At 43.8% G+C, this 20,923-nt stretch overlaps 1 protein-coding gene across 2 annotated transcripts in view; it reads left to right on the forward strand.

Moving 5' to 3' along the window:
• KCNH1 (potassium voltage-gated channel subfamily H member 1) overlaps positions 1-12,558 on the forward strand; it is a 181,743-nt gene extending 169,185 nt beyond the window's left edge. The window contains exons 11-12 of one of the 2 annotated variants that reach the window (XR_008483197.1): positions 5,527-6,570; positions 10,437-12,558. Coding sequence is in view for 1 of the 2 variants with exons in the window: in XM_054279666.1 (XP_054135641.1) it covers positions 5,527-6,375 (849 nt within the window). In the remaining variant the exon portion in view is untranslated. Of the gene's footprint in view, positions 1-5,526; positions 10,165-10,436 lie in introns of those variants that run through there. The other variant, XM_054279666.1, reaches the window with a different exon arrangement.
• The last annotated feature ends 8,365 nt before the right edge of the window (positions 12,559-20,923 follow it).

Here is a 20,923-nt window from a genome sequence, read left to right on the forward strand (position 1 = left end):
AAACATGATGAAATCCTACTTCTATCTATTCTAAATCCTACTTCTATCTATTCCTGTGGGCCTTGGATCAGTCCTTACAAATCAAAGTTGAAAAAAACCTTGGATGTTTTTGCACAAGACTAAAAGTTCCTTTCATATCAGGTGCAGGCAGGCCTCTTTCAGCATTTTCAGGGGAAGGTTTTCAATACATTCACAATATGTCTAAATGTAGCATCCCCTGATCTTTAAGTCTGTCTCATGCAGTGTTGGCATGCAAGTCCAAAATCTAGTGGCTAATGCATCATTCCTGCCTTGCCCTTCTGTTGATTGCCTTTCTGGCAATGTGAGGAGAGGCAAAGAACATGGGCTTGCCATGACTTGGCAGGCAGCACCCTTCTGGTGGGGTTTGTGAACAACCAACAGTTCGTGACAAGAACAGCTACTGATAGTGGACAACATAGTAGAACACCTCTCCCATGAGGAAAGGCCGAGAGAAGTAAGAGGCTGAAAAGTTCAGCCTGGAGAAAAGAATATTTGGGGCAACCTCATTGTAGCCTGCTAGTACCTGAAGGGAATCTACAAGAATGATGGAGAAGGACTTCTTAAAAGAGCCTGTAGTGACAGGACTCAACTCATGGATTCAAACTAAAGAGAGTAGGTTTAGATTAGATAATAGGAAAAAATTCTTCACTGTGAGGGTTGCCAGAGAAACTGAGAATGCCCCATTCCTGGAAGCATTCAAGGCCAGGTTGGCTGGAGCTCTGAGCAATCTGGTCTAGTGAAAGCTGTCTCTGCCCATGGCAGAGAAGTTGGAACTAGACAATTTTTAAGGTCCCTTCCAACCCAAACCATTCTATGATTCTATAATTCTATTATTCAATGAAACTTAGCCTTGAATCAAAAAGTGAAGCAATGTTTCATCTAGATGTCATGATGGATTCCTTATTGCCATCAAACTGGATGTTTTTCTAAAAGATGCAATCTAGTGGTAACAAGATTCCTTCCAGGGAATGCCCCTTCAGAGCAATCCTATGGCCTGCCTTAATCTTGGGGGTCACAATGCCATCTGTTCTCCTGGTCTTATCATAAAGAAATTATGAAAGTCATATTTGCAAATAATGTCCACACTCTGTTATTTAAACGATGCTTGGGTTTCAGTGCTGAGCACAGTAAAATACTTGTAACAGTTGCTGGGCAATCCACATTTGACAACCAAGTATTCAATTATGTCTACTTCATTTTTTTAATATGTTGACTTTAATTTGTAAAAACATTTATTCTGGAAATACAACTTGAAAATTCTGTGATGATTCAAAAGAGGCAGACTTAAATGACTTTACCCAAAGTCACTTAAGACTTCACAACTAGATAATACTGAGGAAAGGGAAAAGTGCTTGGTGCAACTCTGTCTTTCTTTCTTGGACAGGACTCCTGCACAGGCAGGATTATGGTCACAGAGAGCATTCTGTCATAGGTCTGTAGGGATACAGAGGAGCAGGAGTGCACCAGGAACGTGTCAGTGCATTTCTCCACTTGTTTCTGAGTGAATTTTCCAAAAAATGAAATTGTTGTAGAGCCATCATCACTGCATGTCTTGGTTAAATGTTCATACAATTGCAAGAATCTGTGCCTAACAGGGCTATTTTTCAAGGTTTTGGCAAATCTAGGCTGATACCTCCACAATACTCCAACTTCTTGCAGCTTGGGCAGCTTCCCTGTGGACGTACAAGATTCAGCACCTTTTTAATAAAAGCAGAATTATGAAATGAGACTTGAGATTGGAGGTGTGAAATATGCAGCTTTAGGCCTGGTGTTTAAATTTCATGTTGTTTCATCTCAATTCAGGTTCTTGGTCCATCTTTTGGGTTTTGACATACTGTTAAAATGCTCCCACTAGGTTTTTTCTGTGGGACCTGTGTGCTTAGGTCTTGAAGAGTGCAGTGTTCTGGAGAACTGCATAACTTGTGAAGTCCCCTGTGTTTGAGCAGTGTATGATACACAGTCTAGGAGATTTTGAGGGTATAAAGCTCTGTACCTTCCCAGACAGACATGAATGCTTGGAGAAAGGGTTAAGGAGGTACGGTTCTAAAAGCTAGCTTGGGATCTTTACAACAATATTTTGGGTTTTAACTTTGAGTAAGGTCATATTTGTAGCCCTATCAAATTCCATATGAAAAAGTAGGTCCAGACTTCTCTTCCTTATAACAAATGAAATCTGTTTTCTTTTCCTTTGTACTCTTACTGCTTGTGGGAGCAGGTGTACATCCATTGGCATACCAGCCAGATTGTCTGAATAAGTTGGCTGCTGCTGAAAATAAACCACTTGAAAACGATATTTTCCTTAGCATTTATAAGAAAAAAGTCAACTTTAAAGTTATGTGTATTTTTATTTATAAGGAGCATTTAATCTTTAAAAAAAGGCAGAAAAAAAATCCAAAGTGGAGTTTATGAATGCATTTTCAATTACTGCAGAGTTTTGCATAGCTGTAATATTTTTGCTTACAACACAAATATGGAGTTGTCTGGAGAAACTTCAGCATTGGGGAACTTGCAGAAAGGGAGACAAGGGACAGCTTTGTCTGAGCTTCCCAAAGAGAAATTGCTGTCTGACAGGTTTTTCTCCACTGTCTCAGGAGTCAGGTAAAAAGAGCCAGCCCAAGAGTTGGAGGGATGTCCCCTGGCAAATGTGTGTATGTTTGACTTGCACTGTGTGAGCACAGCTTGCCACATAAATGTGCATCTCTAGAAGATGTCAGGCAGGGTGGGAGACCCAAGGGCTGCATTTCTGCATTCATGCAGTGGCTGCTGCCCTGGTGCACTTCCCTTGGAGCTGGTGTAAGGCCTTGTGGAAAATGGAAATCAGGGATGTGGTGGCAGTACCCATGGCAAAGGCAAGGTTTATACATCTCCTTCTACACACACTCCTGTTCCTGCTGCAGTGGGATCTCCCGAAGGCAAAGCAGGGAAGGTGTGTTTGGGTCTCTCAGGCTGGCCACCACATGGTGGGAAGGCTGATGGCAGCTCCTCCATGGCCAAGTGTGCCTGGCATCCAAAGGGGGGCTTACCTAGGCAGTGCCATGGAGAGCAGTGGGGGCTGTGGGTGGGTAAGTGCTGCCAACGGCTTGTCCATCAGTGCTCACCTTTCTGCATTTGCTGGTAAATTTATTGTGTCCTCCACCACAGAGGTCATGCTATTAACTGCTTGAGGTGCAGTGGCTGGGGCTAATATGGACTGGGCCAGGCTGTTAATGTGGGATTGATTGCTTGAGACTTGGTCATTGCTGTCTCTCCTGCAGGGTGCTGTAGCAGAGACAGCTTCTGTTACATAACTTACCCATTTATGTTGCAAAAGCCAGGCATTAAATAGCAAGAGATGCTCAAGTACTTTCCAGACAAGTGCTGATTGGGTTGTGTGGAGCAGGGTCTGGCCTAGACATGGACTCTGCAAAGCATCCTGGCCTCTGGGTCTGAAAAGCCTTCCCTGATGATCCCTGTGAGTGTGACCACTACATCAGTCAGTCACACATCCCTTCTGAGCATTTAAGGCAAGTCCCGATCCATAGGTCAGACCAAGACAACATGCTCATGTACAGAGTGAGCCCTGTTAGCTACATCTGCCACAGATGTAGTTATCCACACCTAACAGACAAACCCCAGGAGAGGGAAGGCTTAGGGACACAGAGTTTTGCAGGGACAAATTGACCTGGCTTGGTCAGGTAGCTGCCTTGGTTTGCTGGGGCATTGTCCCCCCAGAGCCAGCCTCAGGATGCTGCTGAGTGACCCCCTGGGACCCTGCCTGGCATCACTTGGCTCCAGCAGAGCATGAGGGACAGTTGCCCTAACACTGGGCTGGCACTCATCATCCCTCAGGTAAAGTGGGAAACTGCCAGTGTGTGGGAAGCTATTGGCCTTCAGGATTGCATTGAATTCCTATGAGTGCTATTCTTTCACTTCTAAGGATTATACTGCTTTGTCCACTTTCTACTGAGCTCATTGCAAAGTGAGTTTCCTGGAGGGAAGAAAAAAAAGACTGTCAAGTACCCTGTTTTCTTATTCTTATCTCATATTTAGTTTCCTAATTACAGCTTGGAAATAAAATATCCTTCCTGCTAATTTTATTCTTTTGTATTTAGGAAATGCTGCCAAGTCTGACAACTTCTTCCTTCCAAAGATGCACTGTTAAGATGGTTTTTTCCCTGCTCCACAATGACAAAACTGTCAAGAAGCATTGGAGTCTGGAGAAACATTCATTTTGTGTGTGCCAGTGAAGAAGTGCTTATTAACTTTAGTTTAATTTAAATTTGTCTGCAACAGAGGGATGGGTTTATTTACACATTTCCTAATAATGATTTGAATCTCAAAGTTATTTCTGCATTGAAGTGTAAGGTCTTTAAGTGGATTTTCCCCAAAGCAGCTAAAGGGATTAGATATCAATGTTCAGTAGAAGCTGTGGGCTGCATCTTTTACCTTCTGTATTGCAAACTTCAGCTTTGGGGACCTCTCATTTTCAAACTAGGCTACTTACTGGTTCTTCATTAGTGCCAGAGTGGAGTTTTTGGGTTGGCCTGAAAAATACCAATACTGATGTAAAATGCACAGACTTTTTGAAGGGAATGTATTTCCATCACATGCAAGGAAGAAACCTTGCCTGGCTACAGGTTGAGATGATGTGAGGCTTTTTTCATTAGAAGCCTCACAGCATCTCAACCTGTGGGAGGGATCCTTGGGCTGCTCCTGTAGAGATCAATTAGCCTTAGAGGCTCAGGAAGATAGAATTAGGAGGGTAGATGGAAAATTAATGCTTCTTTGTGCAAAATGTTCTCTTTTGCATAGAAATAAAGAGATAAATTAAGGCATGAAGCTCTACAAGCTTCTGAGGTAATCAAGCCATGAGCAGCTACCCCATGTCTTGCCAAGCCCATCTCCCACTGTCCTTGTGCCCCTGGCTTTGGGATTGACTCAAGCTTTGCATCCTTAAACTGTGTGTTGCTTCTAAGAGGATATGTGGGAGGAAGGGAGGGCAAGAAGCACTTTGCAAACTGCTGTTGAAGAGTCCAGAGTAGTCTCTGCTGTACTGGCACCACGAGTGGCCAAGCTGCACTGAAATAGTATCAGATCATTTGCAGTGAGTGAGCTCTGAGATGAGACTGATGGGAATGGCTCTGTAACATTAGAAACTTGGTACTGAATCATATAGTCAGGAAAACAAATACAAGAAGTCACTTTTTAACACAAAATAGAACAAGTATCTTCCTGGGATCATTATATTTACAATGGCACTGCCTTACTCTGACTGTCAGAGCTGGAGAAGTATTTTTCTTCTGGTTTTTTTTCTTTTTGGTATTATAAGACAGATGGTGTCTGCTCTTAAATAATGAAATAAGCCACCTTCCACAGAACGTAAGACATTTGAAAATGTTGCTATAAATGTGCAGAGGTTGTGCAAGTCTCAGTTAAAATAGATTCTTTCAAACAATTCTTTCTCCAATTTTTCCCCCTTAACAAGCGTGCAGTTAATCACAGAGTGAAATCTCTTTCCCCCTGTAGATTGTGTTCCGGAAAATCAGCGACGTCAAGCGGGAAGAAGAGGAGAGGATGAAGAGGAAGAACGAAGCGCCCCTGATCTTGCCCCCGGACCACCCGGTGCGGCGGCTGTTCCAGCGGTTCAGGCAGCAGAAGGAAGCGCGGCTCGCGGCGGAGAGAGGCCGCGATCCGGACGAGCTGGATGTGGAGAAGGGCAATGCCGTCGGGGAGCAGTCCTCCGCTCGTGCCGTGGTCAAGGCCAGCGTGGTGACGGTCCGGGAGAGCCCGGCGACGCCCGTGTCCTACCAGCCCGCCTCCACCTCCGCGGCCTCCGACCAGGCCAAGCTGCAGGCCCCGCCGGCGGAGCACGCGGCCTGCAAGGCCTCGGGGGAGTACCCCCGGCGCAAAGGCTGGGCCAAGTTCAAGGAGGCCTGTGGGAAGGGCGAAGACTGGAACAAGGTCTCTAAAGCAGAGTCCATGGAGACTTTACCTGAGAGAACTAAAGCTTCAGGAGAAGCTACCCTGAAGAAGACAGACTCTTGTGACAGTGGCATTACAAAAAGTGACTTGCGCTTGGATAACGCGGGGGAGACGAGAAGCCCGCAGGACCACAGCCCGGTCCTCACCGAGGTCAAGCATTCCTTTTATCCCATCCCAGAACAGACTCTTCAGGCCACCATGCTAGAAGTGAAGCATGAGTTGAAAGAGGACATCAAGGCTTTAAACACAAAAATGACCAATATAGAAAACCAGCTTGCTGAGATACTTAGGATATTGACCTCAAGAAGAAGCTCCCAGTCACCCCAGGAGTTGTTTGAAATATCGAGGCCCCAGTCTCCAGAATCAGAAAAAGACGTGTTTGGAGCTAGCTGAGGTGTTTCTTTTTAAAAACAAACAAACCAACAAACAAAGAAACAGCCCCCTAACACTTTACATTTAATCTTTCTTGAAAACAAATGAGGGATCCGTTCACTAAGCATGTTCCCTCTGTCTAAAAAGGTATGGTAACAGGAATTGCAACCTCATGTCAAGATGGCAGCTGACTTTGAAGCCTTTTTGACAGCAAGGGTACAGTTTCTAAAGTTTTTCTTTCCTCCCTTTGTCCTCATTCCCCCCCCCAGCCCCCTTCTCTCCCTCGGGATGTTGGAATAAGAATTCTGACAGCAGCAGCCATCCCCGTGAGCCCCAGGTGATCTCTGAGGTTTTTGGAGCATGCCTTATGTCCTTAGCTCGGGTTATGCCTATATGAATAAGCACTTGCCAGGGTGCTTATCTTTTCAGTGTTTGGTGGGTTGTTTGTTTTTTTGTTTTGTTGCTGCTGTCACTGTCTCAGTCACCTCTACAACACGTTGGATGTCACAGTATATTTTCATAAAGCTGTAATAATGCAAAGAGCAGTAGGAGACATGTCTTTTATTGTGTGCTTGAGTTTCTTTTGGGTAGTCATTGAAGGGCTAATAAGATGAAAAAAAAATTGTGCTTTTTAATTTCAAACTGACATACTGCTAAAACAATTACATTTGGCAACATCTTCAAAAATAGCCACAGTATTTCAGATCTATTAATAAATGGGATCTTCCACAATCATTCACTGAATCAAAGATATGTGTTTTCAAACCTTTTTATGTTTTTTCAAAAAACTTCTCTTCTGTCTCAGATGTCTTTCAACATTTGATACTTCTGCTTTCAACTCCAGCTGCTGGAGGGTTGGGTGTGAAGTGTACCTGAGAGCAGCCCTCAGCACAACATATTCGAAACATCACTAACAGGTCCTGCAGATTTGCCTCCCAATGAAAATATACTGTGGCATTTATGTCCTGTTCTGCTATGAATCTGCTCTTTTAATTCTTGTTAAATTATTATTCAGAAGTTTCTGTTTTGATAATGTTCATTGAAGCCAAAGGCTTTCACAGAATTTTTAACAGTGCCAGACAGTGGCATTTTCCTCTACATCCAGATGTGTTGTTCCTGATCTAATCTAGCTTGGAAGCAAATGGATAGTAGAGGCAGAAATTCAGTGCTTACTGTATGCAAGTGCTATTGTAGCAAGGAAACAAAGAGATCTGCTTCTTAAAGAAGGAGATGTTTCCAAAACTTATATTTTCATAACTTTTTTCAGAGGAAGATTGAAGCACTTTACCAAAACTATTCTTCATTATTCATATAGGGTAGCATAGATGGTATCATGACTTGTGTTCTCACCTTGGGATACAGGTGTATATTCACAGTACATTCACTCCACTGATCTGATATGTTCACTGGGTAACAGTAGCTTAGATCTCAGAAGCATGGTGCCATACCACACTTTAAGGGGTTTTCATCTTTCATGTCAACAGGTCTTAACACTGTGTGTGTTAAATCTCATTCTTTTTCCTTGGTACTAAGTCATTTACAAAGAAACACAGGATTTTTTGGGGGGAAGATTTTTGTTCATGTTAAGTACAGAAGAGCATGGAACACGATCAATTTTAATGATTTCTGCTGGCTTGATGCTTGCACAAGGCAGTGCAGAACAGTGCCAGACATCCCTGGGGAGCTGGGACGTCCACAGATGACTGGCACAGTGGTGAGGCTGTGCCTTGCAAAGCTCCCAGCTCAGGTCCTGCTGTCAAGAGTGGTTGTTTCTACCTGTTCCTGCAGTAACTGCCCTTGCTCTCAAAGATAACAATTATTCCAAGCCAGCACCACCATTTCTTAGTCCAGAGGCAGGTGGTTTAGGATTGGCTTTTATTGCCTTTCTCCTTGGTTTGGTATGGAGGTGCCCACAGACTGTGAATTCATACCCAAGGATTTAAATACTCCTGAGAAACAACTCCCAGGTTCATATATGTAGGTTACCTTCTTCCCTCCCACAAGGAAATGCAAGCAGGGAGATGAGTTGCTCTGAAACCAAGAAGGTACTTCCTTAACTTATTTCTGGTTCCGTGTTTAGGTTTTTCCAGTGGTACCTGGTGTCTTTTCCAGTTGCTCACTGCAGACCTGCAGTGCTGAGGAAGGCACTCTCTGACCAAAGCCACGCTTTGTGTTTGGTGCTTTAATCACTCTAAGTGGCAGCAGGTACCTGCAACAGCAATGGCATGGCTGCCACAGAAACTCATCCATCCACAGTTTCTGTGAAAAACTTTGTCATGATTTTTTTTCTTTCTGGTCTTCTTAGACAGTAATTACTACCTAAGCAACCCCCAGGTGTACTGATATACAAGGATTTGTAACTGATTTCCAGCAAGTTTTTAGAGACTGCCTTGGAGTCAGTTTCCTGATCCAGGCAAATTCCTCACCAGCATGACATTCACGACACTTCTCTTCATGAAGTTTTTGAAAGGCTGAAGGTCTTAGCAAGTCCTTTGTGAAAGTGTCACCCATATACCTGCAGCTGGATAAACATGGACCTGAGCTTATCCCAGGTGGACAAGGGAGGAAATGTTTACAACCTCCCAAGTATGTGCCTAGTATCTCCAGAACTGCACTGCAAACCTAAAAGTAAATGTGCAGTTGCAGGTTACCGGCCCTTTGTTGCTGATACTGAATTGAATTGTTTCTCAGTGATATTTTTGTGTGCCCTCAGGGATATGTCAAAGGTTATTCTGCTGTTGTTGATTGCCCAGCCTGGAATCCCACCAGGACCAGCCCCAGAAGACCCCTAATTGTAATAATTGCCCAGGCTGTGAACACAGGCAGACAAGTCACCATTTTCTGGGGATGCTCCTTGTGTAGCCTGATGCTCAGAATGATACCAAACTCCTCCCCACCCTGTATAACAGTGTTTGGGTGAACCCAGTCCTTTTCTAAGGCTTTTTTCAGGCTCTTACAATGGCCTATAAAGACATTTATTATTTGTAAAGCCTTCAAAGATTGTAACATACACCTGAATTCTACTTAAAACCTAATGTCTTTGAAGATTATGGCCAAATTTACCTTTGCTATGGTCAGGAAATGGCAGAGAAACTCTGCTTGCTCCTTACAATGACACTTCAGGGTGTCTGCTCCAGGTGAGCCCTGACAGGAGTCAGTGCCAGTCAGACCAGTACAGCTGTAACTGAGATTAGGCCATTATGAACTGTCCGGCACTAACACTGGTTGTAGAAGAGTACATCATCCCTCAGCAACCTCTATTTGTTGTAAGAGAATTTGAAAAAAAATACAGTCTAGGATGAGTTTTGGAGTTTGGATTCCCTGGACTATTGAGTGGTTAAAAAATTAACAAATCCATGCCCACTCCTTTGAACCCCAGGCTAATCTGAACCTGTGCTACGGTGCTCAGGCTCTGCTGATGCAGCACTTTTCCTTTAAAGAGTGGCTGAAAGCCCCTGTGTTACAAATCTGTCTTTCTCCACTGAGCCTTACACTCAGACAGATGCCTATGGCTGGATGGCATGTGGACCCATCAGAATTGTTATTAGTTCTTTGATTTTATTTGTCAGCTTTTCCTTTTTCTCTTGTTCCTCTCTACGTGTTGGCTAAGCCTTTTCACTTAATTATTTTCCAGCTTAGAACTGAAGGATCTCTGAAAATAAGACTCTGCCCCTTCACAAGGAAATGCTTGTAGATGGTATAAAGAAAAAACCCAAACAAAAACCAAAGCCTCAGTTTTGACTGTGTTCTGGCATAGTGCTTCTACCATTTAACAACCTGCTAAACGACCTGCATCATTCTAAAGGAGATGATGTGTTCCATTCTGACTAGATGGTGTAATTAAATTTCAGCCAAAAGAAGGTAGTTGAGGGAAGGAGCCTGTATTATGATTTGGTCAAATGGGAACTTCTGAAAGTTCATGCTTAAATGGTTACAAAGAATAAAAATATGCAGCATATGAAAAAGGATTAAAAAAGCAAACCCCAGCCCTCACCCCTACCTTGTTCAGATACATTTACTTCTGTCTGGTATTACAAGTATACTTGTGAAAACACCATTCTTCCTTTAAATCTCTTCCACAGTTCTGCCCTGAGCCCCAGCGAACACCCTGTTTAACAGCTCCGGAGGCGATGCTCTGTTCTACAGCACTTCCCTTAATGAACTGAACAAGATACTTACTGTGACTATCTGGTGATATATTTTCAATCACTCTTAACCAATCTGTGAAAAAATTGACATAATTTGTCTTTGCTATATAAACAACAAGGTGTATGGTTACGCTTGTGCAGATGCGTGTACATACACACACGTATATATAATATCTGTGTATAGATAAGTCTATGGATTGCATTTGTTACGTAAAAGCACATTCCTCATTGATTCCAGTCAAGAAGGGAGCTTAAATCTTCCCAGCAGACATCCACTGAGTGTCCTGTTAGTGTCTTGTTTGTTAACTGTTGAACTTTTAAGGCCATGATTTTTGATTTTTCTAGCTGGCCTCAACTTCATACTGTGAGTCTGGTAAATAGTGTGACTAAGAGAAGATCTGGTGAGGGTCATGATAGTCAGGAAAGAGAAATCCCTGTGAAATAGGAAAAATGCTGTGTCCAGTTGGTGGGGATAAGGCTTAGAAGCTGGTGTTTGTTGCTCACAGTATCTCTGAAGCCAAGCTGCCCTGGTAGTGTTCATCATGGCTTTTCCTGCAGGAGAGATGGTGGAATAGATGGATTTTTTTTTTTCTGGTACCAGGGGCTGTCTCAAAGGTGCTGAGCCTATCCTTCTTCTCATGGGCAGCATAACACATGGTTGCTGCAGCTCTGCTTTCTTGTCCTGGTGTTACGCGGCAAAAAGCATCTTCTACTGAATTTTTCATTTCCACATAGTCTCCTGTGGGTGTATTGGCAATAACAAAGTCTGTGTTTTTGCTGCACTTGTGATACATCAAGACAAACCTTTTAGAGAGAGTCCCATGCAGGGGGAGCTCCAGAAATTTGAGGTGAGGCACAGTAGGATACTGTATCCTCCAATCTGACATCATTTTGACCACATTGTTGTGGGAAGCATTGATTCAATTAAATAAAAATAAAGCTTTTTTTGCAATAAGATATATCCAGCATTTAGCCTTAAGACCCTTTCATAAGTGATATAATTCAAACTGTGATTCCATTCTTCTTCCTTCTTAATGTTCTGTAGTATTTACAGTGTTGCCTAAAGATGAAGCACTTTGATTAGCTTTCTAAATCTAATGGAAATCACTTGCTGGTAATCACATTTCTTTCTCCACTTATTGCCTTCTTATTAGGATAATCAATTACTCCAATTGCCCTCTCCCCTCATAAAACAAAGAGACATAGATATTGTCTAAACACTTTTGTATATCAGGGAGCCAACCTGTCATATTGCAAAAGTGTTTTAGAGGCTTTTTTTACAGATTAACAAAGCTAATGTGAATTTACCTGCAACTGTAATTTGTTTCAAGCTGATTGTTGAGTGTTGTGTAAACATATTTGATGTGTAATCCCAGAACATCTCTGTAACTGGATCCAAATGCCTAATGTTAACAAAACAGTTTGGGGTTTTCACTAACTGTTCTGAAAGGCTCACGGGTTTCTTTCTTCTTCCCACTAAATCTGTGACCACTAACATAGAAAAAGAATCATTTTAGCTGTAGATGAAAGAAGTTCAATAATCTTGTATCAGGATGAACTGCTATATAAAGAAATACCAAGTTTTCCAATGAATGTGTTATATTACTGTACCTACATACAATCAATATTTGTACATCTGTTGGAGACCTGTCTGCGTTTCAATATTTAGCCACCACTGCATGGACACTTGATTGATATGCAGTTAATGCAGTTGCTTTGGCGCTTTTCAATGTACTTCACTTGTTTTTATCCTTTCAGAAATCCACCAAATACTCTCAGTTCTTTTTCTTTGCATTTGTCACTTTGTTCAATGAAGCATGACTAGAAACAGAGAATGAGTAGATACTATTTTTGTGGTCAGCAAAGCAGCTGCCAGTAGATAGACGGTGTGTGTATGTATGTATGTATACACACTGTCTGGGAATGTTTCAGATACAAATGCAGCCACCTCCATTAATGATATCCCTAGTCAACATTTTTAAACAAGCACAAATAATATTTGTAAAAAAAGAAGTTTAATTTTATTTATTATAGTAATAAACTATTTTATACATTACAGTTGCTTTGGTGTGCTTTTCTCTGTGTTGAATATGTAAGATCAGCAAGGTTGTTTTAAATTACTCTCTGGAACTTCTGGCTAGCAGTTTTGTTGCTGTTGGTTTGTATCTCAAGTGTTATCAATGGAGCAGTGGGATATTATTGCTTTGGTTGTAAATGATTCAGGTTGTTTTTCAGATTTCTTTCTGCTGTGTATCAGTGCAAAGAGATTCACATTTCCAGGTTCACTGTAAACTAAACTCAGGTGCCCTTTAAAGTGAATATCCTGACACCCCAAGCAGTGTCCTGTGCTGTGGACCTCAGTATAGCTCAGGTATCTGCTGAGCAAAAAGAGATCACCAGAGATCATCACAGGCTGTGGCCTGTCTGAAATGATTATCCCATGCCCTGAAGGCACACGTGTCTGTAGTTGGTCTGTGTTTTAGACTGTGTTCACTGCTGCAGTATCTGAGAACTTTTACAAAACTCACGGAAACCAGAGATCAAAGAACCTTCTGCTTTCCTGTCACCTGCTTGCAGAAGAATGTGACCTCACCATGGACCTACACAAAGACAAACCCCTCAGAGGGAGGCCCTGGCAGTGACACTGCTGCAACAGGCAGCAATTAATGTTATCTTCTTGGCTACCTCAGCAAAGGAATCAATAACCAAAGGTCATGGGGATGGGAGATCCTTTCAGATCAGGAGGGACACACGAGACAGGATCCCAGCCAGCAGTCATTCCTGCAGGCCAGAAGCCATGCTGGAAGTTCATACAAAGTTTTAGTCTTCAGGGTGTCAGCCTGGGCCCTGTGAGCTTTGCAGCCATTTCTGTGGCTCATTGTCCATCCTCTCCCCCAAGGGCCTGGTGAATGTGGCTGTCACCTGTACCAAGACCCTCCATGGGATTGTCAATCTCATGTCCACAAGAAGAGCAGTGCAGCGGGAGCTGTCAGAGTGCTGAGCTGGGGTGGAACTGCACGGAGAGCAGCACAATGAGGAGCTATTTTTAGCACCATTTCTGCATCCACTGTCCTGTGTGCTGTGACAGGAGCTCTCGTCACTCGCATTGTTTCTCTGGCCAGGGTGAAAATCCAGCTTTCTGTTGCATCATGTTATACAGTGTCCTTATCCTCACTAGAAAAGGGAAAATTACCATAGTGAGGGCATGTACTTTCACTTGGGTTTTTTTGTTTTGTTGTGTGGGGTATTTTTTGTTTTGTTTTATTTTGGTTGTGGTTTTTTTTTTTTTGTTTGGGTGGTTTTTTGGTTGGTTGGTTGGTTGGGTTTTTTTTTTGAGGTCTCTAGAGGCTGTTGTGCTCATTTTCTGAATTCTTTATTATTTTCTTTGCTACTGCATTCTTTGCAGCCTCTCTGGCAGTGCTCCAAGCCTCAGTGAGCACAGGAGGGGTAACACCAGCCACACAAAGTTCCCCATCAGAGTTTCTCTCCCCCCAGCATTTCAAACCAAGGGTAATTACCTAGATTTTTGCCCAGATTTAGGTGCCAGATTGCAAGGGCTGGTGTTGTGCACGCTGCCCATCTCCCTGTGCTCAGCTGGGCAGCAGCAGCCCCAGCAGCTGTGAGCAGCCTCAGGCCACCTGCACCAGCCCCTGCTCCTCATCCCCTCCACCTGGGAGCACAGCCACAGCAGGGACAGGAGGTTTCTAAAGCACAGGCAGGGTGCTGTGGCTTCTGGTTTTTCTCAGAAATAGCTGCAGGTTCTTCTGTTTGGTGGTGAATTAGTGTGCAGCTGCTGGGGACCCCTGCCAGGGGGTGTGAAGTCCTGGGGCAGCAGCAGAACTCGTGGGGACAGTCAGCAATGCATCAGCTTGTGGGGAGGTGGGTGCTGCCTACACAGTTTTAAGTTCTGCATTTGGCAATGGAGGCTCTTTAGTTGCTCTGTGGTGCATTTTAGTGTCTGTGTTAAACTTGGAAGCACTCTGACTCTGGTTGCAATAGCAATGGGGTAAAGACAACCAGCATAAACCAGCTCCTCTGTGCTGTGAGAGCCAGTGGGACTGAACTGCAGCAAATCCCTCCCCTCACACATGTGTGCAATAGCAATGGGGTTTATTTGCTCCCAGAGCACTGAGGAAACATCAAACCTATTCCTGTTCAGCGTGTGCCTGGTGCAGGGCAATACCCCACCCAAACTCAGGGAGAGCACTGGGCCCCTCACCCAGTGGGAAATGCCCACTGTGCCCCAACCCTGAGGCTGGGGAGACCCTGGCTGATGAGCTGCTCTCGGTGCTTGCCTTCTGCTCCAGGAGTTGGGCTGGTTAGAGAGGCTGTGCATCCAACCAGAAAATGCTGGGAAGGATGCTGTGTTGCCATGGTATTTATTGCTGCCAGTGGTGTCAGGGGTTTAATTGCAACACACATACAGAGAATCTCAGCCAATACAAGTCTTTTTCACCTAGAAGATTGAGTCTGTGCTTCTTTCATTCTAATTCACCACAACTTCTGTGTTGGTATGTGGCAGCTGGGGGAATTAACCTCTCCTGTTTGTGAAAGACAGGATGAGTAAAAACCTGTGAGAAATCCAAAAAAGGCATTAGGGAAAGTGAACTTCTGGAGTCTGTCAGAAGTAGCTATCAAGATGCTCATGCACAGCTGTATCTGTAAAATACATGTGCTCAAGCCTTGTCTTTTTGCTTTTTTTTTTCCTTTCCTTTTCCATTTCCATTCCTGCTTTCCCCTTCCTAATTAAGTTCAAGTCCTTATGTAGCACAGCCAAATTCAAATTTAAGTTGCCCCATGGCACAGGTGTGGGTTTAAAACAAGCTTAACTTTGGCAGCTCCATCTATCATTCCCAATTCCAAAGCTTTCTCCCTGCCGCCTCACTTTAAGTACTTATGGAGGCAGGAGTGTCTGAGAAACCTTGAAGATGTTTTGGCTCTTTTTAAGCCTTGCTCACTTGTAGAGATTTTCTTGAAGATGTTTTTGTTCAGGTGGATGAGGGAAAGTATGAGCTTTGCTGTTAATTCCCACCTGGTGGGGGGGGGACACAGAGCACCTGTAAATGTCACTGCAGTTTCTATGTGCACATCCCAGGGGGTTGTGCTTTTGCACTGGAATTTCCTTCCACATTCCCAATGTCCCAGCTTACAAAACTCTGCCGGAGTATCTATTACACATGTGGATTTTCTATAAAAGGAAGTTTATGGCTTCTTCTTCATCAGGGGCTGCCACTGGGGGGAAATGCTAAGCAGCAGCAGCAGCACAGGGAGTGCACCATTGAGCCTGGGAGCTGCTGTGTGCTCAGCAAGGGGACCCAGACAGCTCAACAAGCAATGGCTCCCTGCAAGCAGGGCTTAGAGAGGAGAAATAGACTGCTTTCAAAGCTCTCCAGCAATGTTTTTTGGTGAGTTTTATCATTAAGCAGAAGGTATTTTAGAAGAACTAAAGATAACAGGAAAATGTATTGAACACTCTCAGCGTGAGAACTGGAAAGAAAGCTAAGATAATCCATATGGAGCACCAAGTCAAAATAAAGTATTTATTTTTGTTTTCCTTTAGAATGATAATACTGCACATGCAACCTGCCTAGTGGAAGTGGACAGTCAAAAATATAAAGTAAAGCCGTTCAGCTGGAAGCTAAATTGGAAAAAGCATCTTTTAGGGAAGTGTGCAGGAAGTGTGCATGAAATACTGCATGAAATTACAATTCTGCCAACACAAATTGTAAATAGCTCTGTAGAATGGGGGTGGCACCTCTCATTTGGGAGCAGCAAATAGAGCAGCTATGGCCAGGTGTGCTGAAAGGCTGCAGGCTGCTTGCTCTGACCAGTGTAGACCAGGGAGGAGAGTCTAAGGTCACAGCAGCAAAGGGAAGCAGCATATAATGTAGCAGAAGAACAGCCCTGGATACCTGTCTTTGTAGCTTGAATCTGCTGCATTTCCTTCACCCAGGAAAATCTGTTATGGAGGAAACCTGTCTGTGTGTAACTTAAGCATCCAGGGAAAACCTTGGAAAATGAAGTGTGAGAGGGGGTTTGTAGGTTACACTCACTGAGGGGGCAGACATAGGCAGGGAGCAGGAAAGGGAAGCACAACACTGGCCCAAGGGTAAATGGGACTGACTGCCAGGAGGCTCCTTTGGCTGGAGGTTCTGAAGAGCTGTAGCCCTCTGAGTCACCATTTGCCTGCTGGAGGGAGCTGTGAGATACTTTCTTTACCCTGCCTCAATTGCCTCTGCCAGTGTCAGAGAGAGCCCTTCTGTTACTGCCAGCAGCCTTAAAATTTTAAAGATTTAGCTTGGAACCTTTTTAGTATGAAAATGTCATTTTTCTTAAAATAGAAGTTTCCTCAACCAGCATGAACTAAGAGCCCCCAAGTTCAGAGCCCCCAAGTACTCCAAAAGCAGTGTGTTATTTTATTTTGAATGGCCATCATGCTTTTTAAAGCCTTACACCTATGTCTGGCCTCATACCCAAACTGCAGTTGCTCATGGTGTCAGTGGTTATTGGCAGAACTGTTCAGGACAAGCAGGACATCTTCAGACCCTTTTAGGTCTCCGATTTTTACCAAGTGATGTTTGGCAGGACTTGATCAAACTGAGGAACTTTGAGAAGAACAACCTGAGTGAAGGTTGGGCAGATGGCACCAGCAGTGGTGTGTGAAGTGTGAGTCAACAGAGCTGGATCCAAGGGTAGCCTTGAGACAGGATGCCAGGATCTGGGGAAACGCAGTGGAGAGGTCACTGAAGTGGTCTGGAGCAAATACATGACCAAATACAAGTTATTAGTCTGCAATTTCATAATAAATTACCACCTCAGCACAAAACTATTGCTGCAAGAGTAAAGAAACACATAACTATAAATTAGCAATACCATCACTTCAAGAACTGTCTCATAAATGCTTATTTTTATCTCTGAATTGTGGCTTACTATGCAGTAATCCTCCCACATACCTGAGCCCCTGAAGCAACCTTAACCCTTCTGGCAGTAGTCTAAAAAAATCAACTGGACCTAATTTTTTCCCTGACTCGCATTTTAATTAATTTATGAACAGTGTAGCTGTTTCTGGTCTTCCAGTATAATTTCTAGTTCTTCTATTTTTGTCACCTAATTTTGGAAATTCAAATGTGCTAGTGCAAGGATGAAAATGTTATGGTCCATAAAAATTAATTAATTTTGTCAAGAAAGATCAGCTCTAGAGGGAGTGCCAATAAAATTTAAATGCCACAGGTTGTAACTGAAGTTATATTTCTGTGCTACTTTCAGTAAACTTTAATTTTTCAGTGGCTGGCTGATGCACCTGTCTGCAATGATTCACTTCAGCTACCCAACCATACATAAAGCTTTTCTTTAATCCCTGTGGACAGAATGCATTTCTGTTACCTGCAGGCTGACCATTGCTGGGGAAGGCGCAGGTAGCCCATTTAATTTGTTCTGTTCCTGAAAGGTGCTGATATGAGCTACCTAAAGCTATTTACACATTGAGCTGCCCCTGGATATTAAGAAAGGTGGTGCAGCCTGATTTGTGATCCAAATTTGCCTGTTAGATACTGATGCTAGCTTAACTTGTTCTCAGCCAGATCTTTGTGATTCCCAGCATAAGGAATGAGGAGATTTTTGAGCACAGTTTTAATCTTGGCATTATCTCTAGTGGGTACAGAGTGCACAGACCTTTTTCCTCTTTGAGCAGTTCCTAAAGCTTGTGGGAAATAAAGGGAATGGTGCTGAGGCTGCCTCAAAGTTCAGCCTTGACACCCTTCAGCTCCATCTCTTGTGCAGTGTCTAAAGTGTGTCATATCCATTGGAATTTTCCTTTTCCTGTCCTCCTGGGCATTGGTGGCACCTGTGAAAGCCTCTCAAGCTTGGAGCTGCCAATGCATGTCCCCTAGGATAGGGACGCCTGAGCCATTGTCCATCCATAGGATGGATGTAGGTGATGGTGCCACAGGCAGCTGGGACTCACTCTCAGATGCTCTGGCAGGACCTGTGTTGGATGTGGTTGCTTTTGCATGAAGCAGAAAATTAAAAAATAACAAAGTTGTTTTCATTTTTTCTTCCTTTTAGACACAACTAACAGAGCAGCTGCTCCACAAGTAGCTCCTGGTTGGACTCTTGAATTCAGGGCGTGTGCACAGAACAGCCCTGGGCATCCATGGGGACCCACCAGAGAGGGTTGCTCTCAGAGGTGCCATAAGACAAGAGATGATCTCTTGTAATGCAGATTTCCCCTCTTCCTCAAGGTGTAACAGGCACAGCGCTCTCCAGACAGGCTTTGCATGGAGCAGTGTTTCAGCTATCCCTGCTGGATTAAAATATATGCCTTGACTAACAAGTGCCTGTGTGCTGGGAGTTATTTTGGAAAGCAATAATGAGCTGCACTGCTTGTGGAAGGGGGGGAAACGATAAAGAGCCATGAGGAGAAATTGTGACAGACCATGCATAGCAAGCTCCTTGAGGACAATCCTGCTGCCAAGGCAGAGGAAGCAGAGCCTCCCCCCTCAGCAAGTGCAAACTGAGACCAGCTCAAGGGTTTGTGGTGACAAAGGCAATTAGGTGGGTGTGCAAGAGAAAGGACAGGCCCTGTGTTATTGCTGTGACTAATACCTAAATTGCTGCAGGTTTTCACACTTAAGCTGTTTTTCTTCTGACCCTTGGTAAGCTGGATATTCCAACTAAGCTGCTTTTAGCTCTCAGATGTGAAAGAGATCCATGAGCAAAGCCTTGCTCACCTTCTAATCAATGCAGAATTAAAGAAAGAGCCACTTAGTATAATCCTACCCAGTAATGATGATGGCTCTGTTAGCTAAGGAGGGGCCAGAGCAAGGGGGTGGGGGTTTGTGTGGGTGTATGTGTTTGCAAGAGATTTTACTACAGCTTTGTGGTAACCATTACAGCCATCTATACATTATATTATATCACTATACATTAGGCTTGCTCGTCACTTGGACAGCTTTGCAAAATCACTTGTGAACTCTTGCTGTCAGTAGCTGCTGTGTAGCTGTCCACCTTGTTTTCAGAGCCACCACCTTTGGGGTTTTTTTTTGTTCATTGCCCTTTTGTGACTTTTAGGGTCTCACAGCAGTAGTAGTCAGTTTCTGCTGGTCCCCTCACCGTGGCTAAAAGTGCTCCCCTTTGGTGCAAAATGGCCAGTGTGTTACTTTGGCCATGTCTGTCCTTGTCACCTGTTTCCTACACCCCTTAGCAAGCTTTTTCTCAGTGTTTGGAAGTCTCTTTCTCACACATCCCTCACCTATTTTTGTCCTTTGGGAAGTGGCATGGCTACTGCAGTCTCTTCCAAGTCTCCTCCCCCCACCCAGGACTGTCACAGAGGCCTTGCTTGGAGGGTGGCACTCTGGGCTGCCACACAATGAACATGAGGTGCGACATGGAGAGTCACTTCTCAGGCCATGCTGAGGAATGTGTCTCCACGCTGAAGGAGCAACTGAGCAGCAAGTTTGAAATGCTTCAGGTGTAGAGCTGTGTGTTGTCTGACTGAATGTGCCCCATGCTGACACTGCTGTATTTGCAGGACTGAGAAGGAACTCTGTGAGTGGGAAGCACCATTTTCTGTGCATGCTGCTCTTCTCAGAAACTTCACATGCTGCAGTATTTCCTTAGCCCGGCTACCAAAGGCTGATTTGTTTTTTAAACTCCCACCATTAGGGAAGGCATGTTCCATGCAGTGCACAGCAGGGATAAAAGTGACCAGCCTGCATTGCACCCACCCTGCAGGCTCCCAGTGCATAGGGGTGTTTCTCCACAACAGTGGAACACTTGTTTTTTTTACACAAGGCTATAGTTTTCCAAGACACAGCTCTCAAGCCAACAGTGCATTTCAGCTTTATTTATAGAAACAGAAAAAGATACAAAATTATGAAGGATATATAAAGCACTCAAAAAAAATAGAAAACAATTTTAGTTCAGAAATAAGCATGCTCTAGATGACCTTCAGGGTCATTTCCATATTGGAGCTGGAAGCTTTGCATGCATACAAATTGGAATCCAATCACTCAGTAGCACCTCAGCAAATGTAATAATGCTAATCAATAAGACTGAAGAACAGATTCATGACATTTGCTCTTATGCTAATTCTACTGAATTACAAAGTTTGAGCAAAGTCTGAGAAAGTTCTTGCCCTTAGCTCAGTGCTGCCCCAAAATGGAGGCCAATCTCAGATCCTTTTAGAAAATTCAGAGCTTAGAGCCATGCACTCTGTGGCTGAGAGAATCCCTGTAATCCCCATCCAGTCAGTCAGGAGAGCCATGTCTTGGCCAGGCAGCATTCAAGATAAGTTATTTTCACCAAGCCATGGTGTCTCCTAGAAATGGCTTCCAGGGGAAATCATGGCATTGTCATGGTGGGGGACATGGGGGACTCAACATAAAAGGCTGGAGCCTCTGGTTGAAACAGCAGGAGATGGA

The sequence above is a fragment of the Melozone crissalis genome, unplaced genomic scaffold (genome assembly GCF_028551555.1).
Source record: "Melozone crissalis strain CALT ecotype California unplaced genomic scaffold, PUWL_Pcris_2 ptg000027l_1, whole genome shotgun sequence".
In the NCBI taxonomy this organism is placed as follows: Eukaryota; Metazoa; Chordata; class Aves; order Passeriformes; family Passerellidae; genus Melozone; species Melozone crissalis.